The sequence below is a fragment of the Patiria miniata genome, unplaced genomic scaffold (genome assembly GCF_015706575.1).
Source record: "Patiria miniata isolate m_02_andy unplaced genomic scaffold, ASM1570657v1 HiC_scaffold_7, whole genome shotgun sequence".
Lineage (NCBI taxonomy): Eukaryota > Metazoa > Echinodermata > Asteroidea > Valvatida > Asterinidae > Patiria > Patiria miniata.
Window position 1 is genome coordinate 7935916 of NW_024037074.1, and position 23667 is coordinate 7959582.

Below are 23667 nucleotides of genomic sequence, written 5' to 3' on the forward strand. Positions count from 1 at the left end.
TCCATGTACAGTGTATCCGTGGGAACATGTTGATAATTACAGGCAGCATAAAGTATGTCCCCCAAAAAGTGTACGTCTAAATATATTTGAAATAACAAAACCACGAAGTAAATTTTGAAAAGTTAATCAGTATGCAGATAAATCCTTGCCCTAAACCCTGTGAGTGTTATTTAATTTCACTCACGCCTCACAGAAGAATGGCAACTTGATCACAAAACGTTTGTACACTGTGACCAAGTTCCTTGCCTTAATCGATTTGTATTGCTTTATTATGTAAGCTGCGTAAATTCCTTCATGTTGAGAAAAAAAGGGCTGCTTCGATTGGGGATTGGAATCATTTGCCCTTGAGCATTAAACTGAGAGCTTGCCATGATGACTGATAGCCAGGCAAATGATTACAAATTTTCAAAATTTAATTCTCGGTTTTGTTGTCATTCAAAAATATTTAGACTAACATTTTTTTTATTGTTTTTTTTTTTTTTGGGGGGGGGGACATACTATACAGAATGTCCCACTCAAAAGTATCCGTGGGATTTCACAGGGCCAGGCGCTCGTTTCAGGAGGGCGTTTCAGGCAGGCGTACCTTCTCCTAGGTTTATGGAATACTAATCGGACTTTTGTTCTGTATCTTACCAAACGCTTGTATACTCGCCTGTATACGTACTCTGAAGAGCTAAGTATTTCCCATATGAAACAGGAATTAAAATAGAAACTATATGTACCTATTTTCCATACAACACGCCATATGAACCGATCCGGGCAAGGTCGTCCGATCCGGGCAAGGTATAGACCTTATTCACGAGGTAGCCATTTTTGTCGTGTTCCCTGAATGTATTTCATAAATTGTTAACTGTTGAAAGGAATGGCGCCAGACTATTTATGCAGCCTTATTTTACTTTCATATTTTTAATCTGGCTAAAAATATTACGAAGTTTAAATTATTTATATAAGCAGACTTGAATTATTTAGCAATGTACTTGCTTTCATTTCTCTTCGCAAGTTCAGAACAATTAAGATTTTACCTCACTTCCAATTCAACATGGCCGACTCTTAGATAAGGCCCATGACTTAATATCAGGGAGGCCCTTTCAATGGCGAAAGCATTGTGCTAGCTATTGTTTATATAATCCGTCACGGGGCAGTTGCTTTGAACAGTAGCATGCACAGGGGTTTCGCCATTGAAGGGGGCCTCAGTATTAAAGGGTAAAGTGATCACATGACCGGATTCGTCTATGGCTTTCTGGAAATATCACTGGTTAGAAGTTCCGAGGAAAAAAATAAACCAATTGTTTTCATCTTTTTCGTCATGTACGTACATTCAATGTGAAATCGTCAAAATTTCCGCTATGCGAAAAAAAAAACAATAGCAAATTAGGTTGGCCAAAAAAAACCTTCCATTTAAAAACAAATGTCAATTGTATATGGTATTGGACAAGTAATTACGGAAACTACATTTCTTAATCTGTTCTCATGCGAGTAGCAGTCTAAAATACAACAAGATTAAAATACTGTTTGTATTTATATATTTGATATCAAAACATTATTTAATGGATACCTCAAAATTGCATGTAAAAATTTATGCCATTATCATATCTTTGAGAATTATAATTATCTAGACATTTCATTTCAAAATGTATGTTTATCAAATCTTAGAATTAGAAAATGCTCAATTAAGGACGGATTACATTAACTTGGTTTGCGTATAGGATGCTTAAGCGTGGACGGATCGTTCACATTAAAAATCAGAAATTTTCGAAAAGAGAGTTGAAAAAGTGAAATTGTCAAAAAAGAAAAAAAAAGTTGTACATGTTTGTAAATGTAAAAGACTAGTATGGAAAGTGTAAGTTAAAACTTTATGTACAGACAGAGAGCCAAAAAAATAATAGAAATTCAAAAAAAAAAAGAATTTATCATTTTGAATACATTCAGAATTAAAATAAATATTAGCCAAGGCAGGTTCTAATAATATTGAGGAGAAAAAAATATAAAGTTGTTATTTCAAATACAATTTAGCAAAATTGCTCAAAGGTTTCATCAAACCACGCTTGCTATATCGCTATCAAGGGTCTGGAGTATGTTTTTACATGTATGCGTAGTGACTTGCTATTAAAATGTTAAGCTGCTACAAATCTCCTTCTAAAGGATGCCAGCTAGATCGTGATGGAAGGTCATAGTTTTGTTCAATCTAGAAAGTGATTGAGACTTGTAGTAACTTCAATGGGATGAATATGAAGAATGGGAGGTAATATTTGAAAATAAAGTAATGATATTCTTTTGTATGCAAATGAATACTACGTCTGAAAACAATCACTCACAGATTGGTCTTAATACATATTAGCTAAAGTTTGTACACTGAGGAATACTCTATAATTTACAATCTGAGCAATAACTGACTATCCTGAAAACGAAATAAGTTAGTACATGTATGTACATTACTTGTCTTTACTGTTCGTAACACTATTTCCCTGAGAATCAGTCACTTTAATAAAACTGTTTAAAAACATTCAATCAAAACACACATGTACACATTTTGTTTGTTCATTTTGTAAATTAAAACTGGAAGCATCAAAAGTTTAATTGTGTACATGAACTATTTTTTTGGCAAAAATTTTCTGGGAATTTTTTCATGCGGCATTACCACCGTTTTAATCTATAGGTGTCTGCATGCCTAAATGTAAATTTTGCTTTGATTGCAATAAGATGTTGCATTAGTTACATTGAGTAGATTAAACAGTGACATTAAAATCGCTACCAGCTCATCCATGGCTTGTTCATCTTTTGTTGTAAAAGTAAGACGATGCCACTTGCTAAGATTGAAAACAAGTTTGATAAGTTCATCTTGATAAAGAGGCTTACTTAAAAGGTTGCTCTTACTGAAACAACCCAGAAAATCTAAGACTACTTCTTGTTGACGTGGCTGGAACAGTATCACATAGGCGGTGCCAACTGGCATTACTGGCGATGGAAAATAATTTAAGTACATACATGTTTTCATTATCTTCATCAAAGTACACTTTGCTTTACTCTGACGATGGACTGGTTTTCAACAGGTCTCATCTCACCCTGTTTTAACTCCGTTTTCCTGCCAGTCTGTACGCCCCTTGGCCTTTTGACAGACCTCCCTTGATATTGACTTGTACCAGAAGAGGTACTGGCCATTGGTGATCCAGTGGGAGTCTCTGGCACGAAGAATGGATCCATTCCCTCCTCCTGGGAATCCAACAGCTGCTTGCTTCCTGCGGGTTTGCTCCTGATATAGTGTTCAGTTGGATGAGGATCTCTGCTGGTTCGCTGGAACATTCGCAGCTTAAACTCTGGAGTTGCCATTTCCTTTTGGAATGCTGGATCGAGCTGCAAATGGCTCATTTCAATTTCAACTCTCTCAGGTGTTTTGGGGCTTTTCGACTCAGGTTCACGGACAGGGGACCTTATTCTCCGAGCGGGGGACGTCTGCTTATAACGTGGCTCTATGATTTCAGTTTCAGATTGGAAGTGCACCCTGGCTTCTGATCCTGGGCTTGGAGAGCGAGACTTGGTGTACAAATCGTCAGGTGATGACAGTCGCTGTGGTGGTGATGTAGGCCTTCTGAGTTCAGTGTGCATGAGTCCGCGGGTAATAGGTTGAGGGAAGTCCTGGGCAGCAACTGTCATCTTGTTGGTCTCGGGCATCCCTGAGACTGACAAATGCAATCTTTTAGGGTTCTGATGTGTCCTTGTAGGATCTTTCAGTGCAGGCTTCTTTGGCGTGGATTGCTTGGTTGGGCTCAAATGGCCAAACTGTGTTTCAGAAACTGTCTCTACCTTTGGTAAGAGACTCGGATTCAAGGTCAACTCAGACATTGGGAGGACTGTCCTCGAGATTCTGTGTTTGGATGGCTTTCCCTCCTGTTTTTGGCCAAGAACTGCACTAAAGTTTGATGATGACAGTTTGGATGGACTTCCTGTTAGCTCGCTGACCTCCTGGTATTCCACATGACTTGTGTTACTAGCTTCATCATGTTCAAACACAGTTGAGTCAATGCCTTCCTTCTCGCTGAAGGTTCTCAACAGCCCATGGTGTCCATCTTTGCTCTTCAGGTTCCTTTTTTCTCTTACCTTAGACCTGATTGCCTCCTTCTTCCTATCCAAACCTGAAGGGGCATCCTTGGCGATGTGCAAGGCTCCCGAGGGATTACTGAAAGTTTTAAGTTTTTCTCCAACATCTTTGAAATTTGGGTCTTTGCGAATGGGTGACACAGGAACTGCCTTCCCTGGTCTGGGAGGCTCCTGGTCTACGCCACTCTTAAAGTCTCTGTCATGGAGAGAATCTGGAGTCTTTTTGAGATTTTCAACATCAGGAAGCTCTCGCTGAATTCTTGATGAGTTTTGATGACGCCGTCTGTTGTATGAGACAGGAGGAACAGCTAACCTATTAGGAGGTGATGTGGGCCTGTTTAGCTTCTTGAGAGGAGCTTCGCCCTCAAGATCCTCGATCTGGAGGACAGGAATGTTTGGAGAGCTTCTGCTGAGTTTGCGTTGAGGAGTCTCCACCTTTACCTCTGTCAGGTCTGTGTTCATAGTCCCTGGTAGGATGGTGTCCATTTCATGGATTTCGACGACGTGGATCTCAGGATTACTGTGACTGAGATGAGATGACCTTGGTGAGTCGTTCATGATGGCAATGGCTTGCAAAGCCTCGTTCTCTTCTTGTTCGTCATCGGGGATGCTCAAGGAGACTGATGGGATGCTCTCAGCCGAGTGGCAGCGCACCGTCTGAAGGTTGATGTCGCTGGTTGCTCGCTGAGGATCCGTCCCGACCTGCAAGCTGTGCTTGGACAACGCTCGGAGGTTGGGGTTACTCACAGTCTTATTGCTATACATACCCTCAGAGACAATAATCAAATCGTTCGGATCATAGGAATGGATATTATCAGGCATGGTATAATTGATACATGGATGCAGGCTGTATCTCTTCTTCCGGAGTTTGCGGACGGCCTCCTTCAGTGGCAGCTGTACGTTTGCCACTGAAAAACTCTTATTGCTGTACTTCTGCTTGACATTCACATCGATGTGCACTGTCTTAGATTCCACCATCTCCTTGGTAATGTTCTTGTACTCGAGTGGTTTAGTAAATTGGAAATTACAAGGTAAGTAGATAGCCTTAAAGCTATCCTTGGCAGTTTTGCGCTTTACACTGACAATGCTCGTCTTCATCTTCTCCAAGTCCTCAATTTTTGCCTCCTCTGTCTTCCGTTTGGTGTCACCCTTTTTATCGGGGAGAAGGCGACTTCGGATGCTGACCCGAGTGATGCTTGCGACCTCAGCTACCATAGAAATGGGGGACAAAAAGTTGATTTAGTAGACTGGCGCTATTTTGGATTCAGACATCTAAGCAGGTGTAGACTACGGGGCATATTCTACAGATTTGTGTGCCTCAACCAATGGATCCGTCCCTACCAAGAGATGTACACGGTATCTACAGACGAGCATGAATCTATTGAAACTATCACTCTACCTAGGCTTGTTGGGTGTGCTGATGGGTGTGGCTCTACCGATGGATCCATCCCTATCAAGAGATGTACACTGCATCTACAGACGAGCATGAATCTATTGAAACTATCACTCTACCTAGGCTTGTTGGGTGTGCTGATGGGTGTGGCTCTACCGATGGATCTATCCTTACCAAGAGATGTACACTGTATCTACAGACGAGCATGAATCTATTCAAACTATCACTCTACCTAGGCTTATTGGGTGTGCTGATGGGTGTGGCTCTACCGATGGATCATCCCAACCAAGAGATGTACCCTGTATCTACAGACGAGCATGAATCTATTGAAACCATCACTCTACCTAGGCTTGTTGGGTGTGCTGATGGGTGTGGCTCTACCGATGGATCATCCCAACCAAGAGATGTACCCTGTATCTACAGACGAGCATGAATCTATTGAAACTATCACTCTACCTAGGCTTGTTGGGTGTGCTGATGGGTGTGGCTCTACCGATGGATCCATCCGTACCAAGAGATGTACACTGTATCTACAGACGAGCATGAATCTATGGAAACTATCACTCTACCTAGGCTTGTAGTTGTACTGATGGGTGTGGCTCTACTGATTGATGTGCGTCTATCAATGGGTGTGGTTCCATCATGGGTGTGATTCTACTAACTGGTTCAGTTCTACTGATGATTGTGTTTCATCTCATGGGAGTGGCTCTTCTATCTAATAGGTGCGTTTCTTCCAAAGGGCGTGGTTATCCTAATGGCTGTGTTCTAAAAATGGGTATGGCTCAACTAATGGGTGTGATAAATGCACGCATCTCTACTAACAGATGCACCTTCTCTGGACCGTGATTCTGCTGAAAATGTTATTCTGTGGTTCTAATGAATGGACTGACACTGATGGATGCAGTTTATCTGATAGGTGTGGTCCTAACTGAGGTGGTTCTACTGCACATACTCTACAGATGTGTTCAAAATGTATCCTGCAATTAGAAAACCTATTTGAAGAGACTGAAGAAGTCTAGACTACAATGCTAAAGAAGTCTAAGGGACTTAAGTACATCCAGGGAAAAGTCTAGGTTTCACAGCTTTCAAGTTTACTTTTACAATTTCTTAAAGACAACCTCAATGTAAGTTGGACTCTGAATTTTACATTCCAGCAAATACATGTATGTGGAAGCTGTTGAGGTCATATTTCAGGAGTTTCACTTCATTTCAAAGAGAAGAAAAAAGGTTACTTATGTTTTTCAAAATTGCAGTGTGAGGTCTGTAAATAAGTTTTAAGATTAGACTTGGTTAAATAAACAAACTGAATCTTTACAAGGTCACACTATTTAGCCACAATATTTACACACTCTCTTTAGTCTCGCTCCTAGTTTGAAGTATCTAGATGCAGAGTTGTCTCCACTAAAAAGCAAGAAACCTGACCATCTTACATCAGCAAGGACCAAAACAAGGTATGATTCCTTAATATCAGGAAAAAGAAAGAATGCATTTAACTTACCTGGTGGAAGCAGAATGTCCTCTAGTTGCCACACCCGGATCTTCATGATTGACGTATGTGAATTGTACTCAAAGGACAACTGAAGCAGGCCAGTTCCTAACGATGCAAATAAACAATGCCCAACTTAACACAGGGTTGACAAAATGTATTTAAAGGGCATCCCCTAGCATCCAATATTGACAGGTGTCGCACCAAATAGGATGTGACAACTTGTACAAGAAAATCACAACATTAATTAAAATATAGAATTCATTAAATGAATGGAAATATCTTACAGTGATATACATTGTACACTGTTTGTTCTCCAAAGAATAGTCGGGAGTGGCTCTTGAGGGGTGGAGGAAGAAAGGGGGGGGGGGGTTACAGGAAGATACAGGAGGGATAGAGGGAGTGGAGAGGCGGGCAGTTTGTATTGGAATCAGTTGTGGGTCCCCCCCCCAACAAAAACAAACAAACAAACTAAATAAACATTAACTTCAAACTGGAGCATTCTGACTTTTGAAAAGCTTTTGAAACAATACATTAATGCATGCGCTTGCATATGATGCACATATCTGCATGGGTGTCGCCAGGATTTTTTCTAGAGGGGGGCAAAAAAAATTTTTGCCAAAAAATGCTTGTATTTCTCAACACATTCTCAATTTATCAGTTTTAGAGGGGGGCAAGGACATTTTGCCCCCCCCCCCCAACTCATTAAATTTACACCACTTTGTCTTCGCGCCTCTTTTTTTTTTTCTTCTTCTTTTTTTTTTTTTTTTTTTTTTTTGCTTTTCCAGGGGGGGGGGCAAGTGCCCCCCCTTGCCCCCCCCCCCCCCCTCGCGATGCCCATGCATATCTGGCTCATGCGGTATGGCATATTGGAGAGCCGCATGTGTTGCTGGCAATGTGCACAGTGCACGGTGCTTAAAACAAAAAGATCTATTGTATACATTTTTCTCACGATTAAAAATCTCTGTGTTGTATATTTGGGATTGGTCTGATTGATGACGTTACCTGCATCTTTGGCTGGCTTAGAGCTTGTCTCATGGACTTTGATGGCATCCCAAGCAGTTGGTAAGTTGCCTTTGAGAGATGGGGTAGGGGACACATGCTCATCAAAGTCCTCAAAGACAGAATCCTTGCCAATTGTCTCGGGAGTTTTGTCGTTGAGAACTTTGTCCTCATTTTCATCGTGTCTCAGTTTCTCTTTGACTGAAACTCGGATCAGTTCCTGCGTCCCTGAAAGCGAAAGGTAAATCAGTCAGAAATTATAATATTTTTGGAACACGTTCAGCATGGTATGATTCAGTGTTCTCTGTACAATAAGTTGCACACATGCCAAGGTTAACAGGAAGTTTACTCTTATCTGTAAAGTCAGAAAGCAAATTGATCTTTATTTCGCTGCAAACAAATTAATATTAACAGGTTTAAAATAAATGCACACAGACTATTCAAAATTTGTCATATTTTGTACTTAATTCTGAAGTTTTTCCTTACTGAAACACATCAATTTTTTGTATTTCTGTCTTGTTTACAACATGAAGATAGTGTGGCATGGGGTTAGGGTTCGTGACTCGTGATCAGAGGGTCAGGGGTTCCAATCCAGCTGCTGGTCATATGTTGTGTCCTTGGGCAAGCCACTTCACCCCCACTTGCCTCTCTCCACCCAGGAGTATAAATGGTACCAGCATTAGCTGGGGAGTAACCTGCGATGGACTAGCATCCCATCCAGGGGGAATAGAAATATTCTCAGTCGTTTCATGCTGCTAAAACTGGAGATAATACCTGCCTGATGGGCCACATTGGCTTGTGACAGACTTTACTTTTTACTTTACTTTACAACATGAATTTATTTCCTTAAAAATTGTTTAAGCACCCTGCTTTTAGACTGTTACTGTTATTAGAGAAAAAGGACATTTTCATGTAGTCAACATGGTTGTGCAAATTTTTTTTTTAAATTATTATTATTCTGGTTTATTAAAGCCACTATCGCAGCCAAAAAAGCTCAATTGAAACGGCATTACAATGAAAACATTTAAAACTAGTAAACATTCAATATAAAAAGCACTTTACAAATAGGAAGAAATAAAAAAGGAATAAAATAAGATCAAAGATTTTAAAGCATGTTGACTACATACTTTGCTTATCAAGTAACTCTCGGCATTTCCCGACTGCCATATCCAGTCCCGTCTCTCCGTCGTCATTGGCAACATCATAGCGCCCGCCCATCTCAAGCAACGCCTCTAAGCATTCTACGTGACCCTCTCTGCAGGCGTAGTGGACCGGTGTGCACCCATGCAGGTGGTCTTTGGCATTTGGGTCCCCTGATGTATCAAAACAATCAATATCATTGATGAATTGATGCCTCTATTCAGAAGTTTACTTGATTGACTTAACAATAATATATACAACATTTGGTTTTGCTGTAATTTTCAGAAATGGATGTATTTGGGGTTAGTATTTATAGCAAATATTGTAACATATGACTTGAAAAAAATGCTGTGTTTGTTGTATGGTTCCCTGACCCTACATGTACTTCACAAGGAACGGAGCAATTTATAGATGTCAGGGAATTGTCAGGTCAGGGAACCAGACTAGCTCGCTTGCACCCGTTTACGGATGTGTAACCGATTGCAAAATAATTTGGACTAACTAAATTTGGTAAATTGGGGACAGTATTTTAATAAAGTCAGTTTTCCCAATTTTGGTCAGCTGACCATCGCTGGAAATTGATACACAAATTTTACTTAAATTCTTGAAAATGACAGCACACCAGGTGCCATAATTTCACAGGATGCTTGAGAGAATTATTCTCTGACAATCAAGTAAGGTATTTCATAATAATTTAGTTGTTTTGTTTTTTGAAGATTACAAATGTTGTGTATTACCTTTAACCCTATTTTTAGAGCCTTTCTTTTTGAATGACAGCGTTTATGTCAAAGAGTATCCATTTGCACCCTCACTGCACTGTATTACATTGTATTATATTGTATAACATTGTATTACATTGTATTTATTCCCTGATGAATCCATAAATCCATACAGTTCTGGGAAGGACTAGTGCTGGAGCAGTCTTATACTGCATAAAGGGCAGGGCGGTTTGGGGCGGTACAGGAACTACATGTATATCTCAAGAGGACTGACATAAATCATATTGATATATATTTCCACAGCATTACTCTATGAGGCCACACACAAAAATTGCCAACAAAATTAATAAATAAAATCTCTCCCTTCCTACCCTATTTTCAAATGTCATGTAATCGGAAGCAGTTGTTTGGCCTAATTTTTAGCACTAGAAAAAAATTAATTTAAATGCTCTAGAATATGCAGAACTTTTGCATACAACAGCCATCTTGGACAAAATGTTGGAAGCTTTTTTTAATTTAATATGTATAAACAATGCACGCAGAAAAAGGTTTTTTTTACCTAAACCCCTGCTGAACAAAAGCAATGCACCCCAAGATGGCTGCCATGCAAAGGGTCTATGCTGACACTGTGGGAACTTGTTGACATCAATAGACGTTTTGCCACAAAGGACTTTGTAATCTGTTTATATTTGGTCCCTTGCCTTTATACTGAAGCAGAAGCCACAAGATCTCCAGATCGCCATTGCTGGCAGCTTCGTGCAGCGGACCCCACTGGTACAAGCCGATGGCGTTGGGGTCCAGGTCCTCCTTGAGGGCGCTCTCCACCAGATTCGTGTCGCCATAACGGACGGCTTCGTGGAGCTTAGTGTCTACAAACTCCATTGTAGGGATGGGACCGTCATACCCGGCTGTCTTCCTGTCATCTACATTGTGTCTGAACATTTTGAGAATAGAATTTAACTTATTAAATTCGCAATTAATTTCCAGCAAAAAGTTGCATAAATTGGCTAACTGGGATGGGACCAGGGGAGAGAATGTAATATTCTGAAGCCACTTTGGCAGTGGTTGCATACTAAATCCCAGGGGAGTTGTGAATATTTTTAGGAGAGAATGCAACAAAATTGAAACATGCCTCAGTCCCTAACTCGTTTTGGAAAGATTCCCATATCTGGCCATCACTTGTCACCCTGTGCACAAACCCTATGGGACTGGTCTGAAAATTTCTAAGGGTTTTCTCAGTAAAAATTCAAAATGTTTCCTTGCTAATTTTGACTTTTAAGGACATATTATCACTTTCTGATGGCTGATAGGTCATTTAAGGGAAAAATTACTGATGGCCAGATACGGGAATCTTTCCCTTGTTTTTTATAATTTCTTAAAAACAATCTTTTTTGTTTAGTGTATGTAGTTTAAGACCCCGTTCTAGCTTGAGTAACGCCAGCTCCGAGTCCAATGCTTATCGCACTTTGTGAATAGCATTGGAGCTGGAGTAGCTCTACTGAGTGGAGCGTTGAATTACGGGTACCCCTCCATACCAACGCTCCACCGATTCGCCATCGCCGTACGACAGTATGGGCTTTGAACACACCCAAGGAGCACGTATTATTACACAAAACAGTCGTAGATAAAGCGCGACTTGTTTTTCTTCGCGATCGAGCAATGACGGTGACGTCACGTCAGACGCCCTCATTGACAAGCAAATTCAAGAACTGAGCCTCCATGCAAACACATTGAACTGTAAGTTTTCAGACTATTTTGCTGTTTTTTCCCAAAATGTTCGCTGTTTGGGAACAATATAAGGGGTCTCATGGAATGTCAAGAATGTATAGATCAATCCAGGATAACTGTCTCTCTCATTTGTAATCTCTTTACCGGATTTTTGGGGTCTTTTTGTCCTCGCGTGGGTTTGTGACTATGCTACTGTGATGGTGCTACCAAAGTATGGCGAATCGGTGGAGCGTTTGTATGGAGGGGCACCCGTAATTCAGCGCTCCACTCAGTATAGCCCCACTAGTGTGGCCGTCGGTATGCTGCGCTGAACCTTTGGCCACACACCGTGGTACCGCGCGCTACTGAGGACGAAGTTTTCATAAAAATTCAGGGCAGTTTCTTACATTCTCAGTTTCTTACTTTCTTATGGTTGTATTCTATGATGTCTCACCTGTCACTTCTGGGATGCTTAGGTCTAATGATGTTCCATTTTCCGAGATATTCTTCAATCTTTCTGGAGCCCATATGCACTCGTGAAACGTCTGGTGGTGGCAGCCATTTTGAATGTGACAAGAGATGACCTCAAGCTGTGACGTCGCGTTTATGCAAATTGCTTGTCGAGCGCGCGAGGGCGCGAGTTGCAAATGCGACGGCTGTTTCCTGTACCATGCATTTATCGTCAGGGGGCCACGTGCACCGATCTCTATTCAGGATCTACGGCACAGGAAACAGCCGTCGCATTTGCAACTCGCGCCCTCGCGCGCTCGACAAGCAATTTGCATAAACGCGACGTCACAGCTTGAGGTCATCTCCTGTCACATTCAAAATGGCTGCCACCACCAGACGTTTCACGAGTGCATATGGGCTCCAGAAAGATTGAAGAATATCTCGGAAAATGGAACATCATAAGACCTAGTAAGCATCCCAGAAGTGACAGGTGAGACATCATAGAATACAACCATAAGAAAGTAAGAAACTGAGAATGTAAGAAACTGCCCTGAATTTTTATGAAAACTTCGTCCTCAGTAGCGCGCGGTACCACGGTGTGTGGCCAAAGGTTCAGCGCAGCATACCGACGGCCACACTAGTGGGGCTACACTCAGTAGAGCTAGAGCTGGAGTTACTCGACGATCGACATGCTCGAGGCTTGACTCAAGCTAAACCCTGTTCCATTTAAAAAAAGACTCTTTTATGTTTTGGAATTTACAAACTAATTACCAGCAGGAAAAGAATAATTTTTTTCATTTCTTGAAATACCACATTGAATGTCGGCACAGTGTGACAAGTGTGACCTTGTTTCATCATGAACTGTGCAGTCATAGTCACTACTTATCACGCAACATAACATAGCCGGGCATTTAACACGTTTATGCGTATGCAGTTTCACCTGTTGCAGTTGCTCCCATCGAAAATCCCATTGGTTTCGTCACAAAAGCCATCATTTTGGTACAATAACTATCTCAGTATGTCGGCACAACATTTATGTTAAATTCTCACCCAATGTAACCGTAAACTGCCGCTTGAGAAAGCGTAAATTTGTCGGCGGCTGACAAATGACATCACCGATTGTTCGCTGCCATGACGCTGACCTGTCAATCAATTACATCCGGAACGATGGTAAACGACACATGCACTTACGTCTTGCGGACTGAGTCTGAATACCAGTGAAAATCTCGATCAGCGGATACGGCCGGAGCGCTGAGCCGGGGAAGAATAATGTGGGTGGGGCGGTGCGGGGTTAATAACGGAATTGGGGGGGGGGGGATGTTTCCTCCAAGGTTAATTCGTGGCTCCTTTGTTAGGGTAAGAGGTGACTGACATTGTGTTTGGTTAACCACGAGTTCTTTCAAGCATAACTAAATGTCAAGTGTGTGTGTGTGGGGGGGGGGGGGGGGGGGGGGGTGACAGCGCGTGCACTTCCCCTTTTTGTGGGGAGGGTGGGGGAGGGGTCAATTAGGGTACAAAGTCTGACTTCAGTTCTTCAGTCTGTGTGGCAGCTGGGCAATTCATGTCTTAGCTAATGTTTTAAAAGTAAAAATTCTGCTGAAGTTCCTGCGAAATCAGAAAATTATATATGTATATGATTGGGAAATCCCACTGTACTGGCTACAAGACTGTCTTTTCCGTCAATATGCCCAAGAAAATTGCCTTAATTTCCCAGCTATATCAGGGTCGAGCATCATAATTATGACACATGAAGCAAAATACAGGCAACTGAGGCAACTTTATTCTGTGTAATCTCCACGAAGAAAACGAAAGACACATTTTAAATTTTTTTTTAATTCCATGAAAAATAATTTCCATATAGGTCTACTTTTGGAAAAATAGTGATTTGTTCATATTCGTAGCATATTCGTTGCTATGGGGCGCTCCTAAGGATATAGATGTGCATGTATATCAACATCTTTATTCGCGCTTACATCATCAAAACAGCGGATTTTAAGAGCTTTTGGACTTTGTTTCTCCACTTTTCAATACAATTTGGATTGTTGGGATGTTCTAAAAATACCTATTTTTTTTTTTTCCCATCACAGAAAAGTGTGTGTGTGTGTGTGGGGGGGGGGGATGATTCAACAGCCCCCCCCCCCAACAGTGGGGGGGGGGGGGGATACTATACCCCCCCCCCCCCCCCCCCCCCCCCCCCCCCCCCCCCTCCCCCCCCCCCCCGGATTTACGCCCTTGAAACAAACTAATTCATTTCTTCATGAAACAAAACTAGGAGACAATAATCTGTGCCATGTTTAAATATGGCCAAAGTAACGCGAAAAGAGGAAAGAAAAGAAAACAGCAATGAAATAATGAATCGGTGCGGTGCCCCACTGCCCCGTTTAATTCATTTCAATGGGTTTTTTTTTACCGGGCCGACTCAGAAAACAAATTAAAGGACTTCGAGCTTTGGAGTCTCGTTTCCGCCTCATCAATTTGTGCAGTTTTCAATGGAGGTTACGCGCAACCAGACTTAACACACTTTGCCCGGAAAAAGGGAATCATGGGATAGAAATGGCGACTGCGACCCTGGAAGTGACTTTTGTGCACTGAATGTAATGGGAGAATTCGGCCCCGTTTCAAACTGAAACTTAACTTTTTCGACGTTGGCTGAATATTGAGAGCCTGCTTAACCTCTGCCGCACGAATGTCGATGCGAACAGTGATCCTGATGGGCGTTCGGATGGTGTTTTTGGTCGCGTCAAAACTGTGGGAGGCCCTGTGTTATTTGATACGGAAAAACACGAGAAAGGTAAGTCCACTTCATTTTGCGTTCGTTCATTTTTGAATGGCTTCGTTTGCATTGAGTAAACCATGTAAACAATTTCGATATTCTCAATGAATCTTGGTTATGAATGACAAACAAACCAGGCAATTTGTGCACAAACCAATAGGACCGTGAACCAGTTAAAACTTTCTAAAAGATTTCAATTTTTATTTTAATTTTATCAAAATTCAAGTAGGCCTACTGAACAAAGTCTGAAGTAGGAAAAAAATTACAACCATTTGGCAGTGGTTAAAGGGAATATACAACATTTGCAAACATCGAAAAATAAAACTACCAAGTTTTTGCGAAATACCTTAATAGGATGTTGGTAAATGACAGTCTAAAGCATCCTGTAAAATTATGGCACCTGGTATACTGTCATTTTCAAGAAAAGTGTTATTTTTGTATCAATTTCCAACGCTGATCGGCCGATCAGCGTTGGAAACAACTGGCTTTTTTTTCAAATACTGGCCCCAATTGACCATCGCACTTGTTTACAATCGATTACAAACCTATGAACGGGTACGAGCCAGCTAGACTGGTTCCCTAACCTTACAATTCCCCAATGTATGTAAACTGCTCTGTTTCTTCTAATATGGAGTCAGGGAACCAGACTACAGGAAAATGATCGTTTTTCTTGGTTTTTATAGCATTTTCGAACCCAAAACCTCCAAAAAGTCAGTGTAACTATATTTGCTTTATATTTCCAACCCCCCAATTCCAACCATTTCTGAAAATTACAGCAAAAGCAAATGATGTATATTCCCTTTAAGCTGGATCCGGCTTTCTTTTACGATATTTTGCCGGATAAGCACGCCACTCAAGTTTGAGTCCTGCCATTGGTGTGTCCCAAAAACTAAGAATTGTCTCCCTTTCTTGTTTAAAATCGAATCCTACATTTAAAGGGAATATACATCATTTGCTTTTGCTGTAATTTTCAGAAATGGATGGAATTGGGGGGTTGGAAATATAAAGCAAATATAGTTACACTGACTTTTTGGAGGTTTTGGGTTCGAAAATGCTATAAAAACCAAGAAAAACGATCATTTTCCTGTAGTCTGGTTCCCTGACTCCATATAAGAAGAAACAGAGCAGTTTACATACATTTGGGAATTGTAAGGTCAGGGAACCAGTCTAGCTGGCTCGTACCCGTTCATAGGTTTGTAATCGATTGCAAACAAGTGCAATGGTCAATTGGGGCCAGTATTTGAAAAAAAGCCAGTTGTTTCCAACGCTGATCGGCCGATCAGCGTTGGAAATTGATACAAAAATACCACTTTTCTTGAAAATGACAGTATACCAGGTGCCATAATTTTACAGGATGCTTTAGACTGTCATTTACCAACATCCTATTAAGGTATTTCGCAAAAACTTGGTAGTTTGATTTTTCGATGTTTGCAAATGTTGTATATTCCCTTTAATTGCAGATAATTTCATTTTCTTTTTTTCTGATTCATCACTGGAGGATTTTTTTTAAAAGGAAAATAAAGTCCGAAATTGCATTAGGTCCGATTCCAATCTCGCGAATACGAAGTCACAACGACAAAGAAAGCATGGAACCAGACAAAGATTCGTCACCGTCAAAATTTCTAATCCCCAAATATACTCACTGCACATGTTCAGTGTCGTGGCGGTAAAAGAACTAAAAAAAATCAGAGACGGTTCACGGTCAAATACAAAATGTATCCACTGCCTAAATAATTATGATTGAATAAAGATAGTGGATATTTTGCCGGAGGTAATGACGGCAAACTAACGTTTACTAAAGGTTTGCCGGCGGCAATCCATATCAACAGAGGGCGCTGTACTCTTTAAGATAGGGCTGAATTATAAAATGTATTAAATTCCCACCAAAAGTTGTGTAGCACGTTTGGTGTAGTGGTTAAGCAAAGGCTTTAGTAAGCGGGATGACTCGAGTTCGAGTCCGACCGCACCACATTTTTTAAGTTTTTTTTTCTCATCCCCAAATAATAAGAATATTCTTCTTTTATTATTTTAACATGTCTCAAACATTTTTTTGCAGAGTATTACATTTTCTTTTTCAGATTTGTGGCTCTAGAGGATTTTTTTTAAAAGGGAAATATAGTCCGAAATTATAAAATAGTCTGAATCCCATCTTGTGAATACGAGGTTACAACGATAATTTTGGCATGGAGCCAGACTAAAATTTGTCACCGGAAAATGTTTAAGTACAAAAAAACAGTAACTGCGCATGTTCAGTGCATATCTGGCAAATTAACGTTTACTAATGCCAATGATGTACTTTCCCTTTAAGTTCACTTAAACTAGCCCTGGTTAGTACATGTAAGTAGAGGACTTCAAATTCAATTTGCGTTAATTTGTGTTTCAACAAATTTTGTTTGCAGGTTATTCAGTACCAGACAATCCGATACGCCAATGCACCACTCTCACCTCTTTCAAGACACAAACTCTGTAAGTATGCAACTTCCACACACAGTTATAGTACGACTCAAATTTGGACCCACCTTCGAGATCCCTAGTAATTCCCATGGCTCCACTATCGGTCTGCAGAGTGGAATAGAAGGGGTGGATTAAATCCAGTGAACCCCCCCCCCCCCCCTTCCCAATTGGGGAATAACAGGAGCAAGATTATGTGACCTCAAAATGAGTTAATGAGTAACTTAACGTCGGGAACAGGTCGGGAAAACGGATTGTTTTACATACCTTCAAATAGTTCAATTCCAAATGCTTGTTTTTACAGCACTAGTGAAACGCAAGATCATGGTATTGGACTTAGACGAGACGTTAGTACATTCACAGCACGCTAGTCTCATGAGGCCCAACAGACCCAGTATACCGCCGGATTTTGTTCTAAAGGTAAGCACGATGAGAGATTCAGAGGGCAGTGAGGTTGTATAACCTCATCCCTGGGGCTTTCTTCAAGTTGCTTGAACATGCCAAAGATAATTTACTTATTGCCGTTTGCGAGTTAGCCACGCCCCTTAGACAACCTACATGTATGGAGTTTTTGTACACTATTTTTTGTTTGTCTCAGATTTTGCGCATTCCGCCCCATTTGCATATCATGTAATTACACAATATTTCACAAGCTGCGTTGACGCGATTCTAACGTGATTCTACCATGATAGGTCAATTGTGCAATGCGTTATTTTCATTGATTGATAAAGGATTCTTTAGGCAATTTAATATGCATTTTCTCCAAAACTAAGGGAACAAACAAGTGAAAAAAAAAACCAAGGAGGTATTTCAATGTTAATATCAAACTTTTATTTAAAGGACATTTCACAGCTTTTTTTTGGGGGGGGGGAATGCAGCCATAAAAGCTCACTTGTAACATTTTCTCCTTTTGACATCTGATTTATTTCAGATTTGATTGATGCATGAATATTTTATACAAAAACCTTGGACAATTTTGTATATAATCTTGTGCAAATCTTGTTTTGAATTTCCAGACATATTTTCTTTTCCTCCTTTAGGTTACAATAGATGCTCTTCCTGAGAGATTTTACGTTTACAAAAGACCTCATGTAGACTTCTTCCTCAATGTTGTAAGTACAAGAAAATATTTAACCCCAACTTTCCCAAATCCCCCATGATCCGCTTTGCAAAATGGAGGATTTTGCAGAATTGAGGTTACATGGCAAAAGTGTGTGGCTGATTTTGGAGGATGCACTATGTCAAGATCTTGTGCCGGACCTTGTGTTGTTTATGCTGAGAAGTACATAAATTTAGGCCTAGATTATACTTGGAATCCTCCTTACTGCTGGCTCTGCCTCAACATATTGACAGTGATTGCCGAATGATTTTGCAGGATTGAGGCATTGGTCACCCCTCCAAGGGCCACATTCAAGAAATAACAGAGAATTTTGCAGGATTGAGGCTGTATGCTATTTGTACATGGAGGCAGTTGGAGGGTTTTGCAGGATTTAGGTTACATTTTAACAAAATAGCCTAGGGAGTTTAGTTAGTTCATAAAATCAGACTTCATAAGTTAATGAGACTGAACAAATCAATGCTTAGTGGCACATTAAAAAATTAATACATTGTCTGTAAACCTGAATATAAGGAAACATTTTGGTGTCATCGTTGCCTGAAACTAGAGAAAGAGATCTTGAAACCAGATGCCGTTACGTGTACATGTACATTGATCATGCATATTCAGTCAAGTTTATCACAGATTTCTGTTTCACAAGGGCGAACCAGGCAATGCTTGTGTATTCACTTTTCTTTTATCAAATGCCTATTAAGAACTGAAAGGGTTATCGTATCTATTCTATCTAATCAAACACCTGGTATTTCAAACAAAAGAGCCAATCCTGTATTAACCTATATGGGGCTTGATGCCCAAGTTTTGTTCCTGCACAATATTTTTCGTGTTAGGCCAAAAAAATAAATAAGTCGGTCTCTGGTCAGCGCGCGCGTCGATTTTAATCATGCGCGTCGATCTTTTTTTTTCTCCAAAATCTTCCGCGGTAGCTCCAACAGTGCCTCTATTTCCGCACCTCCTCAATTTTTTTTACCAAAGAGCACCAAGGAAAGGGAAATTGCACCAAGGCAAATGATCAATAGCACCAAGGCAAATTATGGAGGACACCAATGTACATGAGGACACCAAAAAAGCAAAATAGTACCCACCTTGTCTGTACAATCCAAGCTTGAAGAAAAAAAAAAAAGGGAAAAAAAAACCCGAATATTTTTTTTTTTGGCCTTATATTTGTTTATTATCTTGGCATTTTCTCCTATCTTTGTGTAGGTCAGTCGGTGGTATGATCTTGTAATATTTACAGCAAGTATGGAAATCTACGGGTCACCAGTCGCTGAGAAACTGGACAACGGCAGGGGCATACTTAAAAGACGTTATTATAGACAGGTATGGCTGACTTATCACCATGCAGTGTGTGTTTGCTGACAATGCTGTGTCTGAATGACTTGGCTTTGATTAGTGGCTGTGGCTTGCAGTAACACACGCATCTATGGGAAGCCGCTTGAGCCGCTTCCATAGCCGTATGCGTGATTGCCAGCAAAAGTCAAGTTATGTGGATGTGGCCCTGTTCACTTTTTTTCATGGGAACAGCGCCCTCTTTTAACTTGACGGATGACCTTTGAACTTTCTTGGCTGTGATCATGCGTTAAAGCTATAGTCCATCATTTGTAATTAGTGCATTTTGTTCGTTTGAAGCAACAAAAGTGTTCAAAATCTAATGAAGGATACTGAACAACTAACCTGATGAAGTTTCAGCTCAGCTTCAGCTTCATATTCCGAGAAAAACAGCATTCTAGGATCTCAATTTAAAATCAAAAGTTGCTAAATCATGTTTCGATTTGTTTTGAATTACAGCTTTACGCGATGTCGCGCACTGATCCGAAGAATCATAGCAACCGCGCGCGCCTGTGCGTCGTTCCAATGCTTGTGCGCGCTGCGCCGAATAACAAAACGAACAACTAATTTAAATTTTCCTACGGTGCTTCTTAAGAAGCACCGTTGGAAATGCCTTCTTTCGCTGATTTCTTCAAAATGAGAGCTTGCCAGAAAGGATAATTTCACAGGGAGTTTAGTCCCCTTACTATCTTTCAACCAGTATGTTTTTCAACAATAATTACGCCAGTTACTTTTTTGGATAGATGCAAATGATGGACTATAGCTTTAATTAATGAGTTCAATGCTCAAATTTTTAGGTAAAGTGGGAATTTGTCTGCAGCGGAATTAAACCTTCAACCTCAATTTTGCTAGTCATTTCTTGTTCAACTGAAGAATTAACTGAAAGAAAACCAAGTCGGTTTCCCTATTATTTGACAGATTATGTTCTCTATAGAAATACTCCTCTTCTGACTAGACAATCGATGGTTCTGTCAGTGAGCTTAAGTTTCATCTGTTCATTTTGTCCTTATCAACAGCACTGCACGTTAGATTCAGGCAGCTACACAAAAGATTTATCAGCGGTCAGTTCAGACCTCTCCAGTATTTTTATTGTGGACAACTCGCCGGGGGCGTACAAGTTGTATCCAGGTCAGTAAGAAATAAAGACTTGTCTCTCTGTGTGTCTAGTAAGCCTCGGCGTCTGTGGTTGCAAACTGCAACAGTTTACGGCAGTTGCATTCGTCAACGGGTCTGGCTGCCATCGGTCATGCCCGTAGGCCTTCATCATGCTGCCACCATTTTATTCATGTTCCCTGTATCCAATAACAGTACTGAAATTCTGAATGATAATGTTTTTTGTGCAAAAAGGAACCAGACTATTTTTCCTTTTCCTTCCCACCTCGCTTTGGTTACACTGATTTCAATGGAAAAAAATCAAGATGATGGATATGATAATGTCTATAGGTGCGGGCAGGATAACGTCATCCGATGAAAACATCTATTCATTTGCGCACCAGTTTTCATCGGTTGCTGTGTGTTACCATTCAGCACTCCAGACTCAAGAACCATCGAGTTTCAAGAACATAGTTCTGGGAGCTAGATAAGCAAATATAAAAAAATGCCAGATGTCCACGCCCACTTATTGTCTCAGAAGTGGCTGTTTATGCACTGGTATTGATGACCCAATACGGCAAGGCCCTACAGATGTAAAGACTGCAAAAAAAAAACACAAGAATGTTAATCACCAGTCACAAATGTACATCTTTCAAAATTCCACATAAATAACACATACACATACAAAGAAAGAGTTCATTTCCAGCCAGACGCGATGCTATTTCGTTGCTCTTTTCATGCGGCGCGCACTCAAGTTTCGACTTGTTGTCATACAATAAAGCTCCCAAAATATAAGAACTTTCAGTTGCATAATTTCAGACATTTTGCGCAAGTGTTGCAAGTGGCTAGATCGCGGGCTTCGGAAATCAATTCTTTGACTTCAACACAGAGACAAGGGCCCACATTACATCAAACAAAACAACACGGTTGTCCTGCCCCCAGATCTGAGGACAGTGATCCAACTTTTCAGACCTGAGTTCAAGAGGGGGTAAAATTTACAAGTACTTAACTTTTAAATTGACGAAAACTGCCCGGCGTCTTCTTCTGCACCAGAGACCTTCATCTTCTTCTTCATGGGCCTGCACAGGACACACGGACAAAAAGACAACAACAAAAAGACTGCAAAAAAAACAAAACACAAGAATGTTAATCACCAGTCACAAATGTACATCTTTCAAAATTCCACATAAATAACACATACACAAACATACAAAAATTCCACATAAATAACACATACACATACATTTACACCATGTTGCATGTTGCAGGCTAAGGGTTAATGTGCAAGGGATAATAGGTCCCTCACTCCCTCTCAAAGACGGCCATGTCTGTAGGAGAACTGCAACTGCGTATCTTACGCAATCAAGCACGCATTGCGCAGTGTTGAAAATGCTCCAAACACGCGCGCTTGCTGCTCGAAATATGTTCGAAATATGATGCAGCCGATGCGCATTATGCATTATATCAAAATGCCGATGCATGTGGCTTGTATGTAGCAAATGATGTCATATGAGAAAGACCTATAACTAGATTTTTCCTTTCTTTCCAGACAATGGGATTCCCATTAAATCCTGGCTCTCAGATCCAACCGACATCGGTCTCCTGAGCTTACTTCCGATCCTAGATGCCATGAGATTCACCAGCGATGTCCGCTCAGTGCTGCGAAGGAACGTCCTCCAAGCCGCCCACAGAACGTAGCTCCACCCCAAAACAAACTTCCATTGGTGGCTGCGTATGTACATTCACATGTTATTATTATTGTCATAGTAATTTGTATGAAAAAGTACAAACAAAAACAAAATACAAAATTTATATATAGATATTGTTGGAACTGATGGATGATCGCGTTGGCTATAGGTCAGGGGTCAAATGTCTGTGATTGGGCCAAATGGAACATCCCTTTAATTAATGAAACATCCCTGTAATTATGACCAATACATCTTTATTATTAAACAGATACCATTATGTCAGATTCAGTGGTCGATTTATTATTTTTTCAAATAAAAAATTTGACATGGTGGACATGACCAAAATGGTAGTGGTACTGTTTTGTGATGTCCGCAGTAAAAGCCAAACTAGGACCCAGACTTTTAATTAAGTCATAAAATCTTGGACACTAGATACAAACATGTAGCGTCCTTGCCAAAAGTTTAAGGGGGGGGTGTTTGACATTACTGAAACAGTTGCTTTGTGGTAGTGGGCAGAGTGCTCAATTTGAGAAAAAAATGCCAAAAAGATTTTTTTTTACATGAGTAAAGTGATTATGTGTACTTGTAATTTTTTTCAAAAGCAAATTAAAGAACTTTCCCCAACTTAAATGTGAATAATGATATATGAGTTACATAATAGTTTTGTGAATTTGTACTCCTCCGTTCTTGCATGCTGCGTGTCCCTGAAATATGATGCTCTTGCTGGTTGGAAAATTAAAGTACGAGGATCCAAAAATGACCAAGTTTAAATTTTAAATTTATTACGTTATATCACTAGAGTGTAAACAACTCCAGGGCCCGATTTCATGGCGCTGCTTAAAGGGAATGTACATCATTGGCTTTTTGCTGTAATTTTCAGAAATGAACTATTTGAGGGGTTAGTATAATAGATCAAACATTGTTACACTGACATTTTTGAAGTTTTGTGTTCGAAAAGGTTGGAAAAACCAAGAAAAACAAAAATGTTCAACTAGTCTGGTTCCCTGACTCCACAAAAGATAAAATGGATCAATTTATGGATGATGGAAAATTGTGAGGCAATGGAACCAGTCTAGCTGGCCTGCACCCGTTCATGAACATGTAACCAATAGAAAACAAAATTTGAACTGAAAAAAATGGTCAATTTGGAGCAGTAGTTGAAAAATAGTTAGGTTTTTCCAACACTGGTCAGCCGACCACCATTGGAAATGTATACAAAAATACCATT

The 23667-nt window shown here is 40.4% G+C and overlaps 2 protein-coding genes across 3 annotated transcripts; one reads left to right on the plus strand and one right to left on the minus strand.

Moving 5' to 3' along the window:
- Positions 1–1521: 1521 nt before the first annotated feature.
- Positions 1522–13164, minus strand: LOC119745445. 2 transcript variants are annotated; one of them, XM_038221794.1, is made up of 6 exons: positions 13043–13164; positions 10537–10769; positions 9104–9289; positions 7980–8204; positions 6987–7082; positions 1522–5303 (listed from the first exon to the last, which is right to left on the minus strand). In XM_038221794.1, the coding sequence occupies exons 2-6, from the start codon at positions 10715–10717 to the stop codon at positions 3004–3006; spliced, it is 2988 nt and encodes a 995-aa protein (XP_038077722.1). In that variant the 5' UTR covers positions 10718–10769; positions 13043–13164; the 3' UTR covers positions 1522–3003. The 2 variants fall into 2 exon arrangements, with proteins under 2 accessions (XP_038077722.1, XP_038077721.1); XM_038221793.1 differs by having other exon boundaries at positions 12933–13155.
- A 1295-nt stretch (positions 13165–14459) lies between these two features.
- On the plus strand, positions 14460–23075 carry LOC119745798 (CTD nuclear envelope phosphatase 1-like). The gene is made up of 7 exons (XM_038222405.1): positions 14460–14783; positions 17165–17231; positions 17521–17636; positions 18257–18328; positions 19534–19650; positions 20676–20787; positions 22301–23075. Exons 1-7 carry the CDS (start codon positions 14679–14681, stop codon positions 22447–22449), a joined length of 738 nt encoding a protein of 245 aa, XP_038078333.1. The 5' UTR covers positions 14460–14678; the 3' UTR covers positions 22450–23075.
- The last annotated feature ends 592 nt before the right edge of the window (positions 23076–23667 follow it).

What these genes read in the sequence shown, in the direction of transcription:
- LOC119745445 (XM_038221794.1), bottom strand. Translation starts at nt 10,717, where the DNA reads ATGGAGTTTGTAGACACTAAGCTCCACGAAGCCGTCCGTTATGGCGAC. An exon ending in TAAGCCAGCCAAAGATGCAG is followed by an intron (nt 7,083 to 7,979) that starts GTAACGTCATCA and finishes TTGCATCGTTAG; the next exon opens with GAACTGGCCTGCTTCAGTTG. An exon ending in GGACATTCTGCTTCCACCAG is followed by an intron (nt 5,304 to 6,986) that starts GTAAGTTAAATG and finishes TTTCTATGGTAG; the next exon opens with CTGAGGTCGCAAGCATCACT.
- LOC119745798 (XM_038222405.1), top strand. Translation starts at nt 14,679, where the DNA reads ATGTCGATGCGAACAGTGATCCTGATGGGCGTTCGGATGGTGTTTTTG. An exon ending in TACGGAAAAACACGAGAAAG is followed by an intron (nt 14,784 to 17,164) that starts GTAAGTCCACTT and finishes TTTTGTTTGCAG; the next exon opens with GTTATTCAGTACCAGACAAT. An exon ending in GGCGTACAAGTTGTATCCAG is followed by an intron (nt 20,788 to 22,300) that starts GTCAGTAAGAAA and finishes CTTTCTTTCCAG; the next exon opens with ACAATGGGATTCCCATTAAA.